A 25,283-nucleotide genomic window follows, 5' to 3' on the forward strand; every position below is an offset into this window, starting at 1 on the left:
GTCACAATATTAAATAAAATTAGATCCAAGGAATAAAATCTGTAAAATCGAGGGTTTTTAATACTTATGATTTTTTTTCTTATTCTTATTTTGTGTTTAGGAATTTTTAAATGCACTTACACTATATTTCATTATCATACATTGTTATCAGCTGGTTGCCTGTATGTTAGTGTGTGTTAATTGTTGCTATGGCAATTACCAGTGCATTAGTCTAAGTGTATATCATGCATAAGAAGTTTTGTAATTGTTGTTCCCAACTTTTTTTTCATATTTTTAAATACAGTATTTCATAGTATCTTTGGGACATAGTGTTTCAGAGGAGTTTATTTCTTTTTCTATGTCCTTTCCAAAACAAATATCTAAACCCATGGTGCTTCATCTCTGATGTTAATGTGATTATTCTTATATCAAATAATAATTTCTTCTAACATGTACTTCAACATTTGTTTGGTCCATTCTGTTGCGGAAGTAGCCCTTTTTCACATCTGCCAAATTAAATATTGGAAACACTGGGATGTCAGCTTGTGTTGGGAATATTTATGTATAGTCCCCTCAAATGGTCCTTGTCTTGGCCCTGTCGCTGTCGTTCCCACTGAACGTAACTGGAATTGATATGGTGTAGTAATTAGTGTCCTCAGCAATGCATTATTTTTATCTTGATGTTAGCCCTTTTAGCATACAGGTTATGCTTGTCCCATAGTATTTCTTCTCCTAGAAGGATCACTGGTAGGACTAGATTTCATCAAGCACTGGTTAATAACTGCACTTTAATATTTACTCACCATGATAACGCAAAAGGCAGATAGCCTTGTATCTAAGCATTTAAAGGACATCAAAAGATGCCGGCAAGTATTTGTCAGAATGGAAGTGCCATTTCTTTTCTGCCTGCAAAGGCAGAATGAAAACCACATACAATCTTAAAAGGAGAACTGTGATGCTATAAAAGAAGTAATATACTTCCACTGTAGGCACTGTTTTCTAAAACAATAGGTACTATTTTTGTGTTCCTTAATAAGTCTGACCAATCATAAAAGCCCAAGAAAACTAACAGCAAGTATTTTTTTTGTGTGTCCAGCATCTAATTTATTTATTTTTTAAAATATGAGGAAGAACATGGAGAGTTCTTTGGTAGCGAGAGAAACCAAGAAAACAATTCTATTCATCACTAAAAATTGTTAGCCATATAAATAGTCCAGATAAACTATGCTTTCAGATAAGATGATTTTAGACTGAGGAAAACTTTGTAATGTTGTGTTAATAAACTTAAAATACAAAAATTAAACCTTACCAATACATCAGTTCAGCTGGAGGAGAAGTTAAATTACATATTAAAAAAAATTCTGCACATTAACCACACTAATCATATTCTGACAAGACCCTTTATTTTGGAAAGATACATGATTTAAGTATGTGACGTAGTAAAGCACAGGTCTATTATCTATTTTATTATTAATTAGTAATGCACATATTTATTAATACTTTTAATTAGTAGCATTTTGTTCTTCTTTTGTTTATATCTTTGTTCTTTGGGTTTTTGATGTATCTCATTTAGTGCCATAATTATGAAAACCCTATATATTTGTGGTACAGCAATGTCTCTGAGCTTTAGTTACTAGCTTCTTGTTGTGGTAGCTGCTTCATAAACAGTGTATGAAATATAATCTCTTTGACTTTTCAGTCAAACTCTTTACAATTATGCTTGTTGTTTTTGTTGTTATCCTATTAAGTAAATCTGTTGGAAAATGAAAGCATGTATAAGCCATGCAGTTTCGTTTATTTATGTATTACTTGCTTTTTAGTAAATTCAGTTTTGCTACTAGTTTCTAAACAAGTGAAAACTCTTTAAATTTGTATTTGCAGTTCCATGATTTCAGTTGGCATAATAGTATATTTATATTGCTGCTATAGCGCAATTTTGTCTTTAAGACAAAGCACGGTTTCTGAAATTGAATTGATTTTTCATACTTACGCAGGATGTGAAAAATCGACGAAATCCTCGCCTTGTACCTTATGCTCTTTTGGATGATCGGACAAAGAAGTCAAATAAAGACAGTCTTCGGGAAGCAGTCCGTACCCTTCTAGGCTATGGTTACAACCTGGAAGCTCCTGATCAAGATCATGGTAATTAATTTTGTTGTTGTTCTTCCTCAGAAAAAAAAGTCCACTCCACTACTGGATTTGTTGGTCCACTAAAACAGTCTCAATAGGTACAACGTCTCCAAAGCTAATAGGTATTTTTCTCCATCTTCTGTTGTTTATATTTCCATTTGATCTTACTTCCCTTGTTGTTTCCTTTTCTTGTCCTGTGGCCTAAAATGAAACATTTCTGTATTTTAAATCAGTGATACAATTTTTCTGTATTTTATACACTTCCTTTCACTCTTCATTTTGTAGATTTGATAGTTCAGATGAATCATAATTAGAAGTTTGTGAACACTACAAAGCACAACCCTAAAATACAGAAAATTGGGAAAATATGTTTATCATCTTGCTCAATATAAAGTTTTACGTCAAGGAATAGAGGTTACACTTTAAATATATGCATAAATACCTGAAGTTCCCCAACTGAAAATTAAGCTTTTAATTAAGAACTTTTTAATTAGTACTATATTGGTTATTTCAAGACAAAATATCAAAATTGTTAAGAAAAAGATCATCTAGAAGCACAGTAGATGTGAATTTTATCTTCCTGCAATTTTAACTGTAAATAATGAAGAATTCTACAGTTCATATACACTTAAAGGTTCAAGATTAAATTTTTGAAGACAAATGCCTACAAAACAAACTTCTGTGAATGTCAAACTAGGAGTCTAGAATTAGGTAGTCTGTTAGAGCTTTTAAGCTTCCTGGACTTTCTCAGGTATTTGAATTGGAATAGACTATAGGTGAATTTTAACTCATTTTTTACAAATGTTTTCTCTGAATGACATCCTTGTCAGATTGAATATTTTATTGATACTGCAGGCAGTATTTTCAATATATATTGTTTGAGACATCCTAAACAGGAAAAAAATTGAAAACTATATAACCTTTTCATAAAGAAGTTTTAAAGGAACAGTACACAACATCTACCTGAGTAGCTGCAGAATGTAAAATGTTAAAGAAACCAGGACACATAATGTACAAATAAAATAAATTTGCTTATAGATTTTGGCTTTTAAAACAAAAGTTTTCTGTCATGCTGAGATCAACTTGTAAAATGGAACACAAGAGGGGGATGTTCTTGGTACTGTACTATCATTATGGAACACTAACTGCACATGGAGAAAGGAAATGGTAACATAACAGATATAACCCCTCAGCAACCACATTAGAAGTTCAGTTGGAGATATGAAAATATGGAATAATGAAATCAAAGTCGAAACTTACATCCTTAAAATGTCAGTAATGTGTGGAAAGTTTGAGAAACGTGTCTAAACTTTATCCTATCAATATATTGATTAATTATTTTCCTGCTTTATATATAGAGCTAGTATTCTTAAATTTGGACCTATTTAGGCCATTAGACCTTCAGTAAAGCATATCTTCAGATTTAGCTCATACCCAAAATGTATGCAGAGAACCTGCCATTTTCAGTTTCTTTTCCAAAGCACACACATGCTCTGATCCTCAGCTTTCATGAGATGCTGCTATTAAATTACACTTTTAAATATGAGGCATCACTGATACCATGAGTATGTAGCAAGGTTGGATTACTGAATGGGCAAAACAGTGTTTCCTAGTGAAGTACATTGTGTTGGTGGCAAAATACCATGGTCTCATTGTTAAATCTACCTATGCATAGTCAAGAGAGTTTAAGGCTGCTGCATAGTCTTGTAATTTCTTCCCCTCTGTCCCGATCCAGTGTCGGGGGAGGTTTCGATACAATCCCAAAAGCAAGATTAAGACACAAATGAGGTCAAATGCCATATACCCAAACCAGGTTTGTATTATTAAAAAAAGCAAAGAGGGGTATTGATAGGACAGAATGGAAGGAAAAGGCAGAAGTGAAGAAAGGATACGGGATAGGGCTGCAAGAATAGTCACCACCATGGATCCAGCGGTGTCATGTTGGTCCTCAGTCTTCAGTTCTTCAGTGGTGGGTGCACACAGATCTGGCTTTGATGGTGGATGCACACAGATCTGGCTTTTATGGTAGATGTACAAAAAGTAAGATTTTCTGCTGCCTTTTTAAGTTCATCATACCTGCTGATCAGCATATCTGCTCGCCTTTTGGGGCTTTTTTCTCTGGTCCAACAGGTTTTATTGCATCTGGTTTCAAGGGCAGGAACGTTTGCCTCTTTTCAGTTTATTAGCAAATGCATGCATGGGGCCTGGCCTACACAATGGAGCCACAAAGTGCTACAGGATGGGGCAGCTCAGTACATGTCTGCCTCTTTGAGGCTTATCTAAAGAGTCTGGACAATGCAACCACAAAGAAGTGTGGGGGGGTGCATCCTCCAATACACTCCCACTTCTCTGGGCAGCATCCCCCAGACCAATTCACAGGTCCCAGCAGCTTCTCTTGGAGGTTTGCACAGACACAAGCAAGCTTTGGGATGTCCTGTGACATTTCAGTCTCTCAGACCCTGGGAAGTAAATGCTGCCTAGAGAGAGCAAGTATGTGAGTATGGCTTCTGCTTGGTTCTGAGAAGGTGGGTTGGCTGGTATAGGAGGCTTTTGCTTCTTGTGGAGATAAAGGGGCTGTCTAGTTGTGTAGGGTGAGAGGGGAGACAGCACACTCATTTTCCACAATGTCTTTCAAATCCCGCCAATATAATATCAATCCCCTTTCCTCATTTACAGCTCTCATTTACAGCTTACAGGGGAAGGGACCTGCAGAACAGTATCCCACAAACTGGTCTTTCTTAAACAAAAGCTGGAAATGCATTCAGCAAAAAATTTTTATACTAATTTTGGGGATTTAGATTTTACAGTTTGTGAGCTTCTCAAGTTTTTGAGATGCATAAAACATGTTATAGGGATCCTGTTTCATCAGCCAAAATCCAGTGTTGTTAAAGGATTTAGAGCCCTCTAGTGGTGTTCTGCATCTCCATTCATCAATTTTATTTTCAAATGTTGATTTATGAAGCTCTATAGCATCATTTTTTGTTTTATTATTATTATTACTACCATTATTACTTACTGGATTCCCACAGCAGCTGTATTTTTGGGGTTGCTTAGAAACTAGAAAGCATTAGGTTACTTAGAATCTAAAAAGACAACAAATTCTCAGTTCCCATGCTTTATGATGGTTCACCTCCTGTACAGGTGAGATACTGAGGGTCTTAAGTATTTTTAAGACAATACTTGTGTAGACCATCAAAGGGAAAATTTTACTGATAAATAGTTATATGGCAGAGAGTTCAGAGTTGCTTACAGGGAATTTAATGAGCCTGACCTAACTGACGTCAGGCATTGGGTGGCATGAGAAGTGATAGTAGGTTCTGAAGGATGCGATTTTATAGGCTATTCAAGATAAGACAGGAAATGTGGACCTTGGTATGGTTAAGAAAACAGAATAGAAAGGGAGAGGTTCTTAACGTAGTCTAGCAAACAGACAGGTAGGTGCAGACATATTTGAGCCTATAACAAACTCAGAAAGAGGAGGAAATATGGTGATCACACTGCAGTGCTGAATTTTCAAAGGCTGCATAGGCTTTAATACCTTTCAGATTTGTGGAAAGAGATCCAGAATGCTTTCGGCATTCTTTTTCCTAATCTGAGAAAAAGAGTCAGAGTGATCCCTGATTTGTGTGATTTGATTAATGGAAATAAAACTATAAAATACCAGAGAATAGAGTAGCCGAAAAAACTTAAGGAAGAAAGATCAATGGTTTGATTCAGCATTACTTCATGTGCCTTGTGAAATCTTTTTTATGTTTTTAAAGAGTGATTTTTTGTGATTTCAAGCTACCTTATGGTTTGAATCGATAATAAGGTCTTAGAAAGAAGCGTCAGAAACAGACTGTAGGACTGTGTAATCAGTAAGGAACAGTGAGGGATATTTGTATGTACTCACCATACAGTGTTGTACTTGAAGCTATTTTAGCAGAAGATAATACATATTGAATATTTGTAGAGTAGTGAGGGCAAACTCACTATATACTAATGTAAAATACTGAAGAAAAGCAGAAAGAAGATAGGATTAATAATGTTTAAAAGAATGTTAGGAACAGCCATCTCCAGGGCACCAAGTAGGCTTATGAGTAGTCGTGTTGAAGTGATACTCATGAATTAAATGTTCGTAGGCAATTTTTGAGAACATTTGCCATAGGTAGTAGGTGGATGCTACAGATGAATCAATAAAGGCAGTTTTTCAAGACAGTATGTTCAGTACAGTGAGAGACAGAACAAAATTGAAGTAGGTGAGTCTAAGATTTGTGGTTTTGTGAGGGACAGAAAGAAGTATTTTCTGTTGGAACAGATTGATCTGTAATGGATGGTGGACTAACACAGGAAAAGAGTGGAAGTGAGAGCAAAGGAGTGGGATAACCCACAAGAGAACCAGGATGGATAGATGGAGAGTTGGATCAGAGCTTAGAGATCCAAGGCCAAAGCTTTATTGTTTGTTAGTTGTCAAGAAAAAAGGAGAAAATAGATATATTATATGTCTCAAAGCAGTACATGTACCAGCATACTACTCCATTTAAAAATCTTTGCTTATACATTCCGCAAATGTTATAAAGCAGAAATAGGAGACAAACTAAGCTTTGTTCTGTGACTGTTACGGAGCAGATAGAATAACATATTTGCATTTTTACCCTTCCCTTGAGGTTTCTTTTCTCCTCTTTCTCTGAAGCAGCCCAATAACAACCCAGTTTACATTTTTTTCAGTATTTTTATGCCATTATTTTTTTCAAGGAGTAAAAGAATCAGTGAATACATTTAGGAGTAAGTTGAATGTGCCAAAGTTTAACTTTAGCCTCCTTTGAAACTCTTTGTGTAGCCGTTTTGATCTTTGAGAAAAGATAAATACCTGACAAAGAGTGAATTTTAACTTACTCTTAAACTAGTTTGTTATGAATCACTTTTAATTAAGAGAATTTTGGAATGAAGCATGGTATACTATGATGATAAGCACGTGTGATCATGATACAGATACCTAATGAGTCAGTGTCTGTGAAAGCTGTTGTTTTCACGCAGCTGTTAATGTTAATTTATTTTACACTCTATTGCACTAGACAAGAAATGTGAACAAGCTTTTTTTCATCTCAGCTTGATAACTGACAAACTGTAACTTTGAAGTGAGAAGTGGTGGTTTTTAAAACACTCTATGAAGTCCTGTAGTTATCTGACTCTCCCTTCAACACTGTGAGAGTAAAGAATAGTTAACACAATTTAAACTTGTCAGCTTGTTATTTCTCTTATAGCGAAATCATATTTTCTAAATAATGCCATGTCTGTGACTAGGTTTATATTTTTTCTTGAACAGTAACTTGCTGTGCCTTGAACAGAAGTTGTCTTTAACACTACTTTTATGCCCTTCTTAAGGGCATTTTTATTCTTTCCAGACTTGCTGCCCTTTATCTTGACAGAAGTTAATATATTTTTTCCTGAAGCAGGAGTGTAATTACTTTAGGACTGTTGTTAAAGCTTCATGCAAGACTTCCTTTTATGATTCCTATCCTCCATTTTCCATTGCTTCTGCAAAAACATGTGAATTCTAACCTTCTTTCTATTATTTATTATAACTAAGAAAGATAGTAATAAATTTTTATAATGACATATTTAAGAAATCTCACTTTTAGAATATAAATTACAATATTAGGTGACTTGATCGCAGTCTCTAAGAAAAGAAGATAGTTGAGAAATCTTGTCTCAAAGGCAAACATTTGATTTTTATGGTGATTGGAAGATTAATTTAGACTATATTTTGTTGCAGTTTGTATGTTTGGTGTTTTTCAATTTGTTTAAAATAACTGAGAACCCACTTCACAGAATCACAGAATTCTTGAGGTTGGGAGGGACCTCTTGAGATCATCTGGTCAAGCAGGGTCAACTAAAACAGGTTGTCCAGGAGCATGTCTCAGATGAGTTTTGATTATTGCTAAGGATGCAGTCTCCACAACTTCTCTGGCAACCTGTTCCAGTGTTTGATCACTCTCACAGTAAAAAGTGTTTTCATGTGTTCAGATGGAATTTCATGGTTTTTAACTTGTATCCATTGCCCTTTTCCTATCATTGGGCACCACTAGGAAGTGTCTGTCTCCCTCTTCTTCATTCCATCCCACCAGGTATTTATACTCATAGATGAGATTCGCCCCCAAGCCTTATCTTCTCTAGGCTGAACAGTCTCAGATCTCTCTGCCTCTCCTCATAAGAAATGCTCTAGAACTCCAGATGTGGCCTCACTAGTACTAAGGAGGGAAAGGGTCACATTCCTGGACCTGCTGGCAAGGCTGTTCCTTATACACTCCAAGATACTTCTGTCATTCTTTGACTTATGTTCCACTCGTCTACCAGGACCCTCAGGTCCTTCTCTGCTGACCTGATTTCCAGCTGCTCGGCCCCCAATGTATTCTGTTGCCCGGGGTTATTCATTACCAGGTGCAGGACTGCATTTCCCCTTGTTGAACTTCATGAGATTCCCCACAGCTCAATTCTCCAGCCTGTTGAGGTCTGTCTGAACGGCAGCCCAACTGTCTGGTGCATCAGCTGCTCTTTCCAGTGTTGTGTCATCTGCAGTCTTGCTGTGGTGTACTTTGTTCCATTATCCATTCAGGTCATAAATGAAGATGTTAAAGAGCATTGGCTTCAATACCACGGGTAAGACCCCAGTACCCCTGGGGTACTCCACTACAGCACCCACGTTAGTCTACCTGCATACCTTGACCTATAAGTTCTCAACTGGCTCCTGAACCATCATCAAGCACTTCTCCATGCATTCCAGCTGCTCTTTCACATAAAGGGCAACTCTTCCTCATAACCTTCCCAGCTTGTCCTTCCTAAAAAGCATGTATACATCCATCACAATACTCCAGTCATGTGAGTTATCTCCCACCATGTTTCTGTGATCCTAATGAGGATCATAGCCCTGTAACTGCACTCAGACTTCTGAGTTCTCTTTTTTTTTCTTCTACACTAATTCTGTTTGAATTAGTGTAGAGTAATTTCGGAGAGGTACCCAAGTGTCCTGATTCTCCAGAATGGACAAGGGTGCTACCCCATAAGACTGTTCTGCAGGCACTTTCTTCTTTTCATGCCTTTGCTCAAAGGGATTCCTTTGCCTTTTGTTTTCACTGCCTTTATTTTGTCAGTATTTCAATACAGTACTTCCTGCATTGTTTTTTTTTTTCTTTACTTTTAAATTTTTTTATTTTTTAAACCTTACAGCGATGAGACTGGACGTGTGCAGTGGGATAATGGAAAAATTCAGGATCTTCCGCACAGAAAAAACTTACGCAGTGAAGGCTGGGAAGTGGTACTTTGAGTTTGAGGCAGTTACTGCAGGAGACATGAGAGTTGGCTGGACCCGGCCGGGTTGTCTGCCAGATCAGGAACTTGGCTCAGATGAAGAAGCTTTTGTTTTTGATGGCTTTAAGGTTTGTATATGTTCATCTGTAATAATATGCGTGACTGCAAAACTTCTAATTTTGCATCTTATTCCTGTGTCATTGCCTCAACATAATTGCCGCCTTTTCTTTCATTTGTGTTTTATGAAATTATATTTCTCTCATTGAGGGCCTAGGTGGAATAAGGAGGATCAATGTCACTTGAAAAATTAATTAGCAGGGTTTGACATTTCTTTAATTTTTTCCACAGCTTCACAGTGTTTGCACAGTATATATAAAGCACTGAAAATCCAAGTGACTTACTCATATTGAAAATACTGACAGAGCTGTCATTAACTATGAATAATTTCTTTAAATTTTTACTCTGTTTTTCTCTCTATAAGAAATGTCATTTGGAAATAAGTATGTTTACGATCATTAGCAATAAGTGTTTGATACAAATTTTTAATAGGAATGTAAAGGTTACAAAGAGTATACCTAGGTTTTCATAGAAATCCTTAGAGTAAATGAAGTATGATAGAACCAGTAATTTTTGCTCAAATTTAACTCTGCTTGAGACAATGACATTGAAATCTGGTAGTAAAAATATATAGGAAAACAAACTATTTTATATGTTACTGATTTTCATCAGAATAGATTAAATAACTCATTGAAAGTTTTTATTTCATTTTATTTTTATTAAGTTTTATTTATGAAGGCAAGTGCAACCTCTTCCCAACCATAATTGCTATTAAGGCTACTGATGACTCATGTCAAAATGTTTCTTGTATCTGATGTTGGAATCCATTTCCTTTATTTCTATTACAATATGTAACAGAAATGAACAGTATTCCTGGCTGCTTATGGTCAGGTCAAGTTCGCAAGATGTATTTTATTCATGTTGTTGGAATTAAATTTTCTTCCCAGTCTTGTATTACATGAGAAGATAGCTTAAAAAGAGAACTGAAAAGTTTTTGTAAAATATCTGGTTGGCTTAAGTAAACTACTCAAGTCCTGTGTCTTTACTAGAATAGCTGTATAGTTTGCCTTCTGAAACTTAGGTTTTGACCTTATCTCAATCCACAAAGCTATTTTGTTGTCTTTGATTTTGATGGGTTCTTTCCTTGGTTGGAAAAAATTTTTTGACCTTCAGGATGCAGAGAGGCTCATTTATTTTGTAGGATTTTCACGATGGATACAGAGGATAAAAATCCACTTGTGATAGAATAGGAAGCCTGTTTGTTATTAGCACTGCTTTGTTTTATGCACGTTACAATTGTTCTTAATAGATGTTAATTTCTCTGAATTCCAATCTGAGACCCCATCCAAGGCCTTTGCAGTCTTTGACTTGAAGGTCAGTCATACGAATCATTAATCATGCCCTCAGCTACTCTGGAATCTGTCCAAAGCTCAGAGTGCTTGTCCTATCCACAGACAATTCTGTTCCTTCCAAAATCTGGTATAACAGGAAGTTTACTTCATTTTTTTATACAACATTTACTTAAGGAAACAATAAAGTTTGTTTGGAAGCAATTAATTTATAGGCTACTAGATTAAATAAAAGCAATTGATTAAAAAAAAGTTTGTGAAACAGCTATTTAACATTGTATCTGATCACATACTGTTTTCATTACACGTCTGTCATGGAGCTTCTGCAGAAAAATAAGCCATTCTCTTAGCTGTTACTAAACTGTTGAAATAGTAATTTTCCCTATCTGCTAAGTTAGCAACATTTTACAATACCGATGTGAGGGGTGCCTGCAGGAAGTTAATTGTTGGATTTCCATTTTAAAAGTCAACTTGAAGTACTCATAGTTATTGTTTTGGAATGGTATGCTGTGAAAGTGTTAATTTCACTGCTGTCTTTATGGAGGGGCCAAATTATTAGTTGTACCACTAAAGGAGAGAGAGGAACATATACATTGTCACTATTTGCAATTCTTTTAAATCCTTTTCAGGCACAGCGGTGGCATCAAGGTAATGAGCATTTTGGCCGCTCTTGGTTGGCAGGAGATGTTGTTGGATGTATGGTTGACATGAATGAGCACACTATGATGTTCACCTTAAATGGTGAAATCCTGCTTGATGACTCAGGTTCAGAACTTGCATTCAAGGACTTTGAGGTTGGTGATGGTAAGTATTGTAATACAATGGGCTGTTAACTTCTTGTTGTTGCCCAATTTTTGCTCTGGCTTCCATTTAATGTGGTGTGCTTCTTGGCTTGCTTTCTTTACCTTCCTCCCTGCTCCCCCACTCTATGGAACTACCCCTTGTCCTTTTCTCTATTTAATTAGTATCAAGCCTTTGGAAAGGAGGCATATTGGATGTGAGGATGAGGCAAAGCCTTTTTATGTGGAGAACTTTGCAGCCATCCTTTGTGATCAGACCTTTTCAATGTTTTGCAGGGATGTGTCTGGAGTTTTAAATTCATGACCTTTAACTTTCATCTGTGCTGCAGCAGTTTACCATATGGTATAACAGAATCATAGAGTGAGTCATAGAATGGTTTGGGTTGGAAGTGACCTTGGAAGATCATCTAGTCTAAACACCGTGTCATAGTCAGGGACATCAAATTGTATCTAGATCAAGTACTGAAATACTACCAAATTTCTGTCAAATTAGTGATAACATACGGTAGGGAGTTTAAGCCAGCTTTAAGGTTTTGTTTTAGCTCTGGGAGGAGAAATGACACCTGATCAATGATAAAGTCAGCTAGTACAAAGTTGGCCTCCAAATTTTTTTACTTAATTCTAAACCAGCAGATTAAGTTTTGTGCCTGTTGTAGTGTTCTTGGTGCAGCTTTCAGAGTCCACAAGCAGGTTTTAGCTTACCATGAAGCCATAGTTTATGAGACTGCAAAAGATGACAAAGATTGTCAGGTTGTGTCAGATGCCAGATTGATTCTATACCACAAAAGGATTTTTGTTTATAAATTTAATTACATACTTCGGTTTGAATAGGTACATAAAAAGGTAATAAATTAATGTAGATAACTGCTTAAAATTCTTGAACTGTGGTAGTGTGAAAAAAATATTTTAAGCTTTAATCTTTCCCTTTCATTTGTTGTTGGTACAAATATTCTGCCATATATATTATACATCTGTTAAATATCTAATACAGCTGTGTCTGAGAGTTAAAGTTATATTTTTTTGAACAGTAAAAGCTGCAAATTATACTTTTGGTTTACCGATCCCTATTCCCAGAGGAAATATGAATTTTATACCTATTAATTAGGCAGCTCCCAGCTTGAATTTTAACTTCACATTCATCTGTATTTCAGGGCATTTTACTTTCAGGAATGCTTTGGGAGAAGAATTTTTTTTTTCCCCTTCTTCTGCCATACCATAGGAATTAAGACTAATTTGATTTCATTTAAAATTAGGTAACTGCCACCAGTTTTCTAGACTCCTGCTGGACTTTACTGCCTTCAGATTTCCTTAGATACTCTGCTTGCATGATGAAGGGAAAGAAAGTATGAATTGGCTTAATGTTAGTGATTTAGGCATAAAATCATCTCGGTGCCATTAAATTGTAATGGTTTTCCAGTTATTAAGCAGTGCAATCCTGTAGAGGAATGAAGGATTCTCAGAGAAAATGGAATTCCATGAAATTCTGAGGGTAGCCTGTTTGACCACTATTTTGATTTCAAAGTTGATGAAATCACAGTGGTGTAGTTTTCATGGTACTTGTTTCTAGCTGCACATTCAGATTTAAATAGATCTCTGTTGGGTCTGAAACCGCTAAAGTACTTCTAGGTTTGACATGGAGTCCCAAGGACTTGGTAACCATGCCAAAGACTTAATGGCAGTGTTAAGCCTCTTGGATTTTTCACAATAACCTGTAATTCACGTTAAGTTCTGCTAGTGCCATGTTTGTAGAGAAGAGCTTGCCTTTGAAATAGGATCTCCTATTCTGTTTTCCAATGAATGTGCTGATTGATCTCAGATTTAATAACTCCAGAACCATATTTGTAAATATTATCAGTATTTCATGGTGGGGGGGAGAGGGGTGGGTATCTATATGTGTGTGTGTGCATATACAAACATATGTATGAAATACCCAAATTAAATATGACTTTTATAGAGCTTTCCTTTTTTTTTTTTTTTTTTTTTTTTTTTTTTTTTTTTTAGGCTGATTTTATTTTATTTTTTTTTTTAATTGGCTGTTGCTTAAGAGCATTGAGACCTTTCTGCAGGTCACTTCTATCAGTGAATCATGTGCATGCCATATGCTGCTGCAGAAAGAGACCTTTCGCTTTAGAAAAAAGATAGAATTTCTGGTCAGAGTCCAGTGTCCTGTTTTGAAGAATGTAGCCTGACCATAAATCAGTCCTGTAGTTTTAATTTACTTAGCAACAGTGAAAAAGGAATATGGCACTCTGCCAGTTTATTAGTAAGGCTCATGTGCTGTGTCTTAGTTTGTACTGCCAACAAGAGAAGCTCCTTAGGATGATGGCAGACTAATTTGTTTGTGAGATACCATCTCAGTAGCAAAATTGTTAAACATAATTGCATGTTTTTATGCATTTGTCTAAGAGAAATTTCACACTGTAGACATGAACAAGTACACTCTGCAAAACAAATTTTGTTTTGTCAACTCATGATCTCTGTGAGCATGAACTGTTTGTAGTGAGTGTTTTACAAATTGGGTCAGGAAGTTCATCTTTTATTCTCAAAAGTAGGGAACATAGCAAAAAGTGTTTCTGTCCTTTGCTTTTGCCACATGTGACTGGAAGGTTACTTTTCTGGTGGTAGTGTTAAAGTCTGTCTACTTGTTTTGCTATTTCATATAATAAAATAAAAGTTTTTCTCCATAGCCCAGTTATGTGTCTAGAGATTAAGAGCGAAATCATGGGTAAATCACCTTTTTGTGTAGCCTCCAGCGTGCAAGGGCTACACAGGATCTGTGAAGTACAACATCTAAAATGGCTACATACCCACTTAGAGAAGGGTACTGAAAGTTAATTTTTATTCCATATCAGAATACGTAACTGTCTTACCAGCACACTCCCTATGAGATGCTATATCTTTACCATATATTGAAGAACCCTGGAACATCTTAGTGACAACTATACCAAATTAGTGCAGAATTCCAGCAGAGATGGAAGTAGTGCATGCATGATTAGGACTGGAACCGGTATTTATATTCTATTCATACAGAGCAACAGTTACTCTATAGTTGTGATTAATTGCAGATAATGATAGAGTCATCCAGCCTCCAGTGATTTCTAGTTCAGGAGCTTTCTGAGACAAACATGGCATGTTTGTGTTAAATAGTTCTGATTTTTTTTGTGTGTGTGTTTTTTGGTTTTTGTTTTTGTTTTGTTTTTTTTTCTCACATGAAGATCTCAAAACTTTCTGAATCAGTGTAAGCTTTTAGCATCAATGATGCTACATGACAGAGAATTCCACAGCATTACTGTGAGGTGTGGAAGGAATTTCCTCCCTTTGTTTTGAAGCTTGCTACCAGTTTCATTGATCATAATTTTTGTTATGGAATACATTTACTTTTTTTGAGGCCGAAGTATCCTAATTTCCTTAACTGTTGCTGATAAGAAAGCCGTTTCATTTGTGTTGGCCATTTTCAGGTCTGTTATATCCTTTTTGAGAGGTGTAAAGCAAAACTCTTCACAGGATTCTATGTGGGTGATTATATATCCTGGAAACATCTGAAAATGTTTTACATCAGTAAGAATTGGAAATTAAATAGTGATGTGATTCAGATAGACAAATCATGTGCTTCAGGCTGCATATACCTATGTGGTTTATAGCAGATTTTATATCATTTTGGATAATATTGTGAGAATTCATGCTGTCACAACTGTTTCTGTGAAAACCCATCCTCAAACAACTTGATGTCTCTAGAAGGATGTTACTATTCTTGAGTGATGAACTGATATTTGTATGGTTATTAAAGATAAAATTTTGATTTTTGGCTTTGCTTAAAAACTTTTGCAACAGTTTATGTATTCCTTTAACTCAACAGGGAGCCTAGTAAACTTTATTTACTAAAGCCGCTGGCTTTACTACAACATATATCTACACATGCAAATATAACTTTCCTAGTTACACGTTGTATAATATGATTTTGTTTCATTTAGTGCTGGAAAATATCCTTTATTATTGTCTGTCATTGGATTTGAACTAGCAGAATGGACGTAAATCATCTTGTCTAAATCATCTATGTTTTCTGAGGAGCTGATGTCTTGTGATTTAAGAGCCTTGTGAAGATAAAAATCTGTACTTGACCTTTTGACTAATAGTGTATGTCATTATATATATTGTGCCTAATACACATACACAGAATCACAGAATCATCTAGGTTGGAAAAAGAAAAGATCTTGAAGATCACCTAGTCCCACCATTAACCTAACACTTGTTCTCAACTACACCATATCCCTAGGCAAAATGTCAACCCAACTCTTAAAAACCTCCAGGGATGGGGACTTCACCACTGCCTTGGACAGCCCATTCAGCGCCTAACAGCCCGTTCTATAAAGAAATGTTTCTTAATATCCATTCTAATCTATCTACACATGATAACCAATCTTCTGTATCTGTAATAAAATCTTCAGAAGGTGGTACTGAAGGCTGATCTTTTATCCGGTGAGCAGTCATTCCTGTAGATGACGTTCTGGAGTTTCTTTTGTCTCTAAAGAACATATGAACAGATATTCTGCCCTTTTGTTTATGTGGGCATCCTAAAGAAAAGTGAGGAACTGGTGTTTTTTTGTCCTTACACCCTTCAATACCTGATATATTCACTTTAACCAGAACAAACCTTCATGTTTCTTGTTAACAACAATGAAAACATTTTGTTAATAGCTAGGTCAAATAAATCTACAAAGTGGTTTATAGCTGTGGAAATTCAAAATCAGAGTGAAAAGGAACAGAATAAGTAAGAGATTTTCTTAGGTTTTTAGACTGTGATGCTGAACCTGACATAAAAACACATTTGTTTCTAAAGTGAAAAATAGTGACTAGTGATTTCCCTGGGCTAGTGAAACAGTAAGAGAGCAGATGCATACAAATGTGAAACTGTTTCAAAAGTAAAACGAAAAAACCCAGCCCAAACCCAAACTACCATAAGTTTCATGAAGCTACAGTGTCTTATTGTCAGTTCTCATTATCTGAAGCCATAAAATATTATGAATATATACAGCACATACTTGGTGCATATTTGTGATTTTTTTTTTTTTTCCACTGCTGTAGCTGCATGGACAAGCACTATATTACTTTTGAAATAATTTTTGAGGTTCCCTCAAAATACCATGACTAATGGAATTTTTAGAGGAATATAAGAAATAGTCATACAGAGTAAAATTGGCAACATTCTACCAGTTTAGCAGAGAGATTAAATAAGAGCCGGTTGTCAGATTCCTTGAAGTACTCTTAGATATCTGTGAAATAAATTGAGTGTGGCATGAAGAGATCCATGGCTATTATTTTTTTTTCCAGAATGATATTTTAGATACAGTACTTGGTGATATGCTGTCCTGGTTCAGCTAGGATAGGGTTAAGTTTCCCCAGCAGTGGAGAGGGAGCTCCAGTCGGGTTATTCGATACCAGGCTGATGTCAGGTCCAGGTGACCAAGACCAAGCGTGGGAACAGTTTCTGTGTTGCTTTTGTCCCTGAAGGTAACAATGACAGGACTGCTCTATCCTTGTGGTATATCTCTGTATATCTTTTGTCCTGTTTACTGTTATTACTCTTTATTGTTATTGTTATTGCTATTGTTGTTGTTCAGTTTATTATTTGTTCCACTGTTGTATTAAATTTCTCCTCATCTCAACCCTGGGGTCTGTACCTCACTCCCTGCCCCGTCCAGGCCAAGGGTGGGGGAGGGACAACGGCAGCATTGTCTCGTGTCTTGGCAGGGCCTAAACCACCACATATGCAAGAGTTGATGTGCTGTTGATGACTGCTTGCATTTATACTGTTTGATTTTTGGATTTTGTTTTCTTTTTTTTTTTTTTTCCAAATTATTTACAACTGGGTTATGGAAGAGAGCAGTTCTTTGATGTTCATGATGTACAACCCACATGTTCCTTCATTTTGTTTTAAGGATTTCTACCTGTGTGCAGCCTCGGCCCATCTCAAGTGGGAAGAATGAACTTTGGAAAAGATGTCAGCACTCTGAAATATTTCACTATCTGTGGCTTACAGGAAGGGTATGAACCCTTTGCTGTTAATACAAACAGAGACATCACCATTTGGCTGAGCAAAAGGCTCCCTCAGTTTCTTCCAGTGCCACAAAATCATGAACATATTGAGGTTTGTGATCCTATTAAAATGTTTCTAGACACTTCTTCCATGAATATGTTTGAATTGTATTTCTACTTTTGCACTTCTAGATAAGATTTTTAATGTGATATGTTGTCCCAATTCTGGACAAACCTTGCACATGTTACAAATTTTTAACATTCAGTGGCACTGCAATTTTTGTTGCTAGTGTTTCTTTATTCATGAAATCTGTCATGTGTGTAAACATGAGCTTCTCAGAGGCAAATTCTACAAGATGTCCTCATTAAGAGCCTCTTGTGCAGTGAGAGCTGTGTTTGTAAATAACTTCCTGAAATTGGGCATTTCTATGTAACAGATACCATGTGTTCTGGTACACCCCTTTGTGAAGTGATTTTTCCATAACTAATTGGTTTTGATTTTAATAAATATTTATTAGCCAGTTGTGTCAACACTTATGTCCCAATCAGTTGTGCATCTTGATGGAACTGAATTCATGCCTTGTAAGTCTACCGTGAAATCCTTCTGAAACTGATGAAACAAGAACTCTTTTTCAGATGATCTGTATCGCACAAGAAATAATTTGTGTTCTTGCTTATGTACATGTATGATTTATATTAGTTGGTTTGTGTATTTCTGGGCAAGATTGTATTTATGTTGCAAAGAGTTGTGATGAAAAAGATCATTCCTTTGTGAGTGTTTTTTTATTAAAAAGGTTTTTTTATTTAACAATGGAGCAACGAAAACCTCCACTCCTTATAGTATATATTTCCCCTTAAAATGGCAGCACATGATTACAACGTTTGACCATTGACAGTGTACTGTTGCAAGTTTTTCAAGTCATGGATGCTTAATCAAGAAATATAAACTGAATATTTACAAGGGGGAAAAAACATCAGCTTCAAAACAACTACATCTTTATATTTGATAGGTGATGAGAATTGATGGCACCATAGACAGCTGCCCCTGCCTGAAGGTCACACAGAAGTCGTTTGGTTCACAGAACAGTAAAACAGACGTCATGTTTTTTCGATTAAGCATGCCCATTGAATGTGCTGAGGTGTTCTCCAGATCAGCTGCAGGAGGGTTACCAGGCTCTGGTCTTTTTGGCCCGAAGAATGACTTGGAGGATTATGATGCTGATTCTGATTTTGAGGTTCTAATGAAAACTGCTCATGGTCATCTAGTTCCCGACCGGACAGAAAGAGAAAAAGATACCACAAAACCAGAGTTAAACAACCATAAAGATTATGTTCAAGAAAAGCCTTCACGTCTTAAACAAAGGTTAGTGTCAGTTTGGATTGCTTTTTTTTCCTCTCCTTTCCTTTTTTTTTTTTTTTCTTTTTTCCCTGTTTCTTGAGAAGTAGAAGAAAATGCCAGTCAGGTCTGCAGAGATTTTCCCCTAATTCTGCCCTAAATTTGGATATAACACAGTAGGTGGGACAGTTAATCTTCATGTGATTAAATTAAGCAGAAAACCAAAAATGTTTTTCAATCTATTACAAACCTATCATTTAGTTAATTGTGAAGACTTTTGCAATTATCATGTGAAGTGCATTTTAAAACCCTGGAGATGCATTCTGACAGAACTAGGAGGTCTTTAAAGTGACATGCAACATTTTTCACAACTTCCAAAGAGCTGAATATGTTAGATAATCTTCACCTAGAAATGTATATTAGCTTTTATCTCACCCAATGAACCAAACAATCATAAAAATCTTCTCTAGTTGATACATTTATTCTGCCTAATTTTTCTTATGGAATCTTGGAGCAAAACACCTAACTTGATGATGCTGTGGAGATGCAAACCCTGGGCCATTACCCAGACAATATTACTGCAGCTTTCCATTCCTTTTCTGCTCTTCTTTTTCAAACTCGGTTTGCTAAATATTTCAATTGCAGAATAGATCAGGGCATATGGATGGTATTTTTGAATTCATGAAAGTCATTTAAGGTTCCACATTCTTCTAAATTGACACAGTTCTTTAGCAACTTGATAATTTTTAAAGTTATACTAGATTAGTTTCCAAGCAACTTTTGAATATATAGTTTAAGCTCAGAATTCATTTCAGTGTTTTTAAAAATGAGCCTGTCTCATTCTCTTTTCTGAAGAACGTATTTTGTTTTAATCTACATGGAAGTAATAAACCAACTAGTGTTATGTATTAATAACACAATAAATACTATTTAGGGCTAGTATAATCAATATAATATATTTAGGGATAATGTATCAATGTAAAATTCCTTTGTGTATATATATTGATATATTGAGCTTTTCATATAGATTTTGATTTTATTTATTTTATTACAGATTTATGCTCAGGAGGACAAAGCCAGATTATAGCACAAGTCATTCTGCAAGGCTTACTGAGGATGTGCTAGCAGATGATAGGGATGACTATGATTATTTGATGCAAACTTCCACGGTATCGTAACAAGGGATTGGTATTTTAGTTGTTTGCTTTTTTTTTTTTTTTTTTCCTTTTTTTTTTTTTTTTTTAATAACTACATGGTTTTGCTTGTAAGTGTTTCAGAAACAGGGTTATTTTCAGGCAGAATTTTTTATTTAAGTGTCTGTGGTAGTCCTGTATTATTGAAGTTGAGATCACTATGTTCCTGTTGTATTGACTTGATTGTCAGTCTAAAACAATTTCCGCATGGAAAGCCATAAAACAATTTAATTAATTTTTGAAACTACTATTGATAACACCAAGTATAAAAGAGGAAGAATATATAGCTCTAGAATAATGGAATAAACAGGAAGAAGTGCATTAAACTAACAGGTCAATATTCAGAACTGTTTGAAAACATCTATACTAATTTTACTCAGCATTTATTTTATGGAATTGCCGGTGAAAGTTTTGTGCAGAGTTTGTGCATCTTTCTCTGACAAGATAAGCTCTATAAGCACTCATTCTTCAATGTTCAAAGGAAAAAAATTAATCTTGAATGTATTCTCTTTCTAAAAGATATTAGATACTAGAAACTGAGTCACCTACAGTATTACATTTGTAGCTGCAGTAGAAAACTAGCCTAGTATGCTGTGATGCAGAAGCCTCCAATACAAATGTATATGCAGCATCTTTAATCTTTTCTATTTTTTCTATTTAGCATACATTTTGTTGTCCGTATTTTGACTTCTGTTTATATTCTTTTGTTACTTTGCTTATCAATTGCACTTGAACAAGCCTGTGCTGCTTCTGAAGAATTGACATATTCTCAGATTATAGAGCAACAAATTAATTCTGAATCAAACTGTTGCCCTGGAAACCAAATATAACATTTACTGTAATTATTTTTTTATTGACAGTACTATTATTCAGTGAGGATATTTCCTGGTCAAGAACCTGCTAATGTCTGGGTGGGCTGGATTACATCTGACTTTCACCAGTATGACACAAGCTTTGACTTGGAGAGAGTGCGTACTGTTACAGTTACACTGGGAGATGAAAAAGGGAAGGTTCATGAGAGGTTGGTTACAATTTTCTTAAAAAGGTACATATACCCATAAAAGCAACCAAAAATTTATAAACTGTAAATCCACTGTATTTAATGTATTTGTCTTGATGTAAAAAAAAAAAAAATAGTAGGAGAAAGTGTAACTTTACTTGTTCTCTCCTCTTGCTTGTGAAGAAACAGCGGAGTAGCAATCTAATCAAATCAATAGGCACTAAAAAGTAAAATAAAACACAGATTTTCAATGTAGTTTCAGACCATGATCTTGAAAATACTGACTTTTGAACTGGTACAAATTAGAGCAAAATACCTTGTAGTATTTTTGGAACTTTTTGGGGTTGAGCGGGCCAAAATTAATATAAGAGCTCCTCTTGGCACGTCAGTGTGTGATCCATACCAGAAATGAATTAAAACGTTAATTTGCAATGTCAGGTTTGTCTCTGGGAATTTTGCAAAATATTTGAGCTTGTTCATATTTTGTCATCTTCAGGTTTTATTTTTTTCAATTATGAAGTCTATGTTTCACTGAATTTTGTCACTGGTTATGGTGGGATCCGCTGTTTTCATCCACAAGGCCCTGTATGGTTGCAGCCATACAGAGTTGTTCTTAGTCCACTACTTAAAGTTAACACACCATCCATAAATAAATTTGTCTTTTGACATTCAGTATAAAACGCAGCAACTGCTATATGGTGTGCGCAGGAGAGAGCATGAGCCCTGGACAAGGACGTAATAATAATGGTCTGGAGATTGGTTGCTTGGTTGATGCTGCCAGTGGCCTGCTGACCTTCACAGCTAATGGCAAGGAACTAGGCACGTACTATCAGGTGAGTATTTTTTGATTATGTCTTCCAGTGGGAGGGGGGAAAACTGAATCCTCACACTGCATCTTATTATAAACTTTTGTACAAGATTGGAAGAAAAATGAATTGTTGCTGATATGACAGTGATTTTTCCTTCCTATTTGGATTTTATTCAAAATGTATTCAAAATATTAAAAATATTTCTATTTGGATTTGGGGTTTTATTCAAAGCATGGCAATTGTTGAGTGTCAATACCCATATTAGGGTGGGTTTTTCTAATATGTAATAGTGTTTTGCTGTCTTCAGTGTTTTTTTGCGCGTCTTTGATTTAGGTTGAACCGAGTACAAAGTTATTTCCTGCTGTATTTGCTCAAGCTACAAGCCCCAACGTTTTCCAGTTCGAGTTGGGAAGAATAAAGGTAAACAATGCTTGGTTTTCTGCAGGTTTGGGACTAATATATCATATCAAATAATGTTGGTTTGCTTGTTTTTTTGACCATTCGTTGCCTGCAATGTGTTCTTGGTATTGGGCACGTTTTTTTGATTCCAAGTGTTTGCATTACTGCCATTTTTATTAACTCAGTTTTAAATACCTCATGTATTTAAGATACGGTAAGTTGGATAAGAAGGATTGTAACTGATTAGAATTGGCAGAGGATATTGAAAGTTCCGTTGAATTTTCTGAATCTCATCCTTTGTGATGAAACTAAATCACTGGGATCAGTAAGACAAATCTCTTATTCTACAAACAGAGCATGGATGACCAGTGTATCTGCAGATTCTGTTGGGATTTTAAAATACTTTTAAAGTACATTCAAACAGTACACTCGGGAAAACTGAACTGAAATTTACTTCCTTGCTTTGGATATGTGGTTGTCTAAGAAATCAGAAGAGGTAAAAGAAAAGTGCAGTTCAGATCTTTGGTCAGAGGAAGTGGCCACACATTCCATTCAAGTTTCTATTAAAAAATTAGCTATTTAAAAACATTTGTAATGGACAATGCTCTTTTGCTGCTAATCTGTCAACAGATTTGTTAATGTCCTGTTGCCTGTCCTTTACTGTACTATATGTTGAATGTATTTCTTGAAAAATATTATATATTCATTGTTTGGTAAAGGTGATGAAATGATTGTTTCTTCTGTTGTAATTTTCCAGAATGTAATGCCATTATCTGCTGGCTTATTCAAAAGCGAACACAAAAATCCGGTCTCTCAATGTCCTCCACGTCTCCATGTCCAGTTTCTGACTCATGTGCTTTGGAGCAGAGTGCCAAACCACTTCTTGAAGGTTGATGTCTCTCGGATCAGTGAACGTCAAGGCTGGATGATACAGTGCCTGAATCCTTTGCAGTTCATGGCCCTTCATATTCCCGAAGAAAACAGGTTGATGTTTGTGTGTTGAAGTGTATCAGAGCTAGGTTGGGATTATGAAGCTAGATCTGTAAAAAAATTTCTATAAGAAAAGCCCAAGGTCCTCTCTGTATTTATAACACATGTAAATAAAGGCAGTGTGCTTTGTAGCTAATATTAAAAATTAATCTTACTCTTTCAATGTTTTAAAACCTGCCTCCTTTTGTTATGTTTCCAACCTCTCCTAGTTTCTCTTCCAAACTCTTTAATAGTATATACAGCTTTTGAATTAACATGAAAGGAACTGTCTTTTAAATTATTAAAGATAACCCATAAGATAGTCAAAGACTTGGTTTTGTAGAGGTTTTATAAGATTTGTGACCAATGTAATTATGCCATTATTTTAATGTTCCTAAACTTAGTTTAAACAAGTGAAGAATATTAACTTTATGATTTCCTTGTTATTCAAATGTCTCTGCATTTTGCCAGTGCCAAAACTGAAAATATAATCACTAAAAAATTAGGTAAGAATTCTAAACAAACAATCCCACTTCTGAACCCTCTGCAGATGAACTGATTAGTCTGCTGCCATTTTGCAACCCCAGATCTAAAACCAATAAACAATATAAATATCTCAATCTATACTAGTTTTAAAGCCATAATTTTCAGTTATCCAAAGTCTTGTTTGTAGTATGCAGAAGTATTCTGTGTTAAGTAAACCATTTTGATTTTTCCCAACTGAAAATAATTGAAGTTGTACATTAGGAGCAATTTGAATAAATTCCTGATTGAACTTTGTTCTTAGTCCTTGATTTGTAGCTTGACAGTGTTTCTCACGTAAAAGCTGAAATGTGGAAAAAGCCCATCCCTAGAACTGATATTGTGCCAATGTTACTCTCAGAGAGAATTTTCATCTCCTTCACTTAATTAAGATTTTGCACTGATAGGGAATTTACTGTATTGTTTTTGTTTGTTTGTTTTTTTGTTTGTTTTTTCTCTGCAGAACAATTGATATTTTAGAGCTGACAGAACAAGAAGAATTGCTGAAATTTCACTACCATACCCTCCGATTATATTCAGCTGTATGTGCTTTAGGCAATAACCGAGTGGCCCATGCTATGTGCAGCCATGTGGATGAATCTCAGCTCCTGTATGCTATTGAGAACAAATATATGCCAGGATTATTACGTGCAGGATATTATGACTTACTCATTGACATCCACCTCAATACCTATGCAACTGCCAGGTTAATGATGAATAATGAATTTATAGTACCAATGACTGATGAGACTAAAAGTATTACTTTGTTTCCTGATGAAAACAAGAAACATGGCCTCCCTGGTATAGGACTCAGCACTTCATTAAGGCCAAGAATGCAGTTCTCCTCTCCAAGTTTTGTAAGCATTAGCAGTGAATGCTTTCAGTTCAGTCCCGAATTCCCTCTGGAAATTTTAAAGGCCAAAACCATAGAGATGCTGACTGAAGCTGTTCAGGAGGGCAGCCTCCATGTCAGAGATCCAGTTGGAGGTTCTACAGAATTTCTGTTTGTCCCTCTCATCAAGCTCTTTTATACACTGCTAATTATGGGAATCTTCCACAATGGGGATCTGAAACACATCTTGCAGTTGATTGAGCCCCGGGTTTTTAAAGAAGCAATGAGCCAGGAGGATGAAATTGATTTCTCAGAGAAGGAGCTGAGTTCAGATGAGCTCAAGTCAGAAGAAGGAGAGGAAGAAACCAGAGGGGAGCAAGTGCCAAAGGAAGGACTCCTTCAGATGAAACTTCCAGAGCCTGTTAAATTACAGGTAACAACACTACTGTGATGGGTTGTTCCCATTTCTTCACACATCGATTTTTTATCTTTCAATGAATACTGCATTTTGATGTTAGTTAAATAGAGAAGTAATTTCCTTACAGGAAACAAGATTTAGTATTTTCCTGATGATATGAACTTGTTCAC

The 25,283-nt window shown here is 35.7% G+C and overlaps 1 protein-coding gene across 1 annotated transcript in view; it reads left to right on the forward strand.

Annotated features, from left to right (window-relative positions):
* Window positions 1–25,283, forward strand: part of RYR2 (ryanodine receptor 2) — a 406,115-nt gene that overhangs the window by 233,489 nt on the left and 147,343 nt on the right. The window contains exons 27-37 of the mRNA XM_026846439.1: window positions 1,974–2,121; window positions 9,316–9,524; window positions 11,432–11,606; window positions 17,539–17,747; window positions 18,646–18,998; window positions 20,026–20,140; window positions 21,025–21,185; window positions 21,838–21,997; window positions 22,307–22,393; window positions 23,130–23,356; window positions 24,327–25,128. Coding sequence (XP_026702240.1) covers window positions 1,974–2,121; window positions 9,316–9,524; window positions 11,432–11,606; window positions 17,539–17,747; window positions 18,646–18,998; window positions 20,026–20,140; window positions 21,025–21,185; window positions 21,838–21,997; window positions 22,307–22,393; window positions 23,130–23,356; window positions 24,327–25,128 — 2,646 coding nt within the window. The remainder of the gene's footprint in view (window positions 1–1,973; window positions 2,122–9,315; window positions 9,525–11,431; window positions 11,607–17,538; window positions 17,748–18,645; window positions 18,999–20,025; window positions 20,141–21,024; window positions 21,186–21,837; window positions 21,998–22,306; window positions 22,394–23,129; window positions 23,357–24,326; window positions 25,129–25,283) is intronic.

This window comes from Athene cunicularia (assembly GCF_003259725.1).
Source record: "Athene cunicularia isolate RWA chromosome 3 unlocalized genomic scaffold, athCun1 chr3_part1, whole genome shotgun sequence".
NCBI lineage: Eukaryota > Metazoa > Chordata > Aves > Strigiformes > Strigidae > Athene > Athene cunicularia.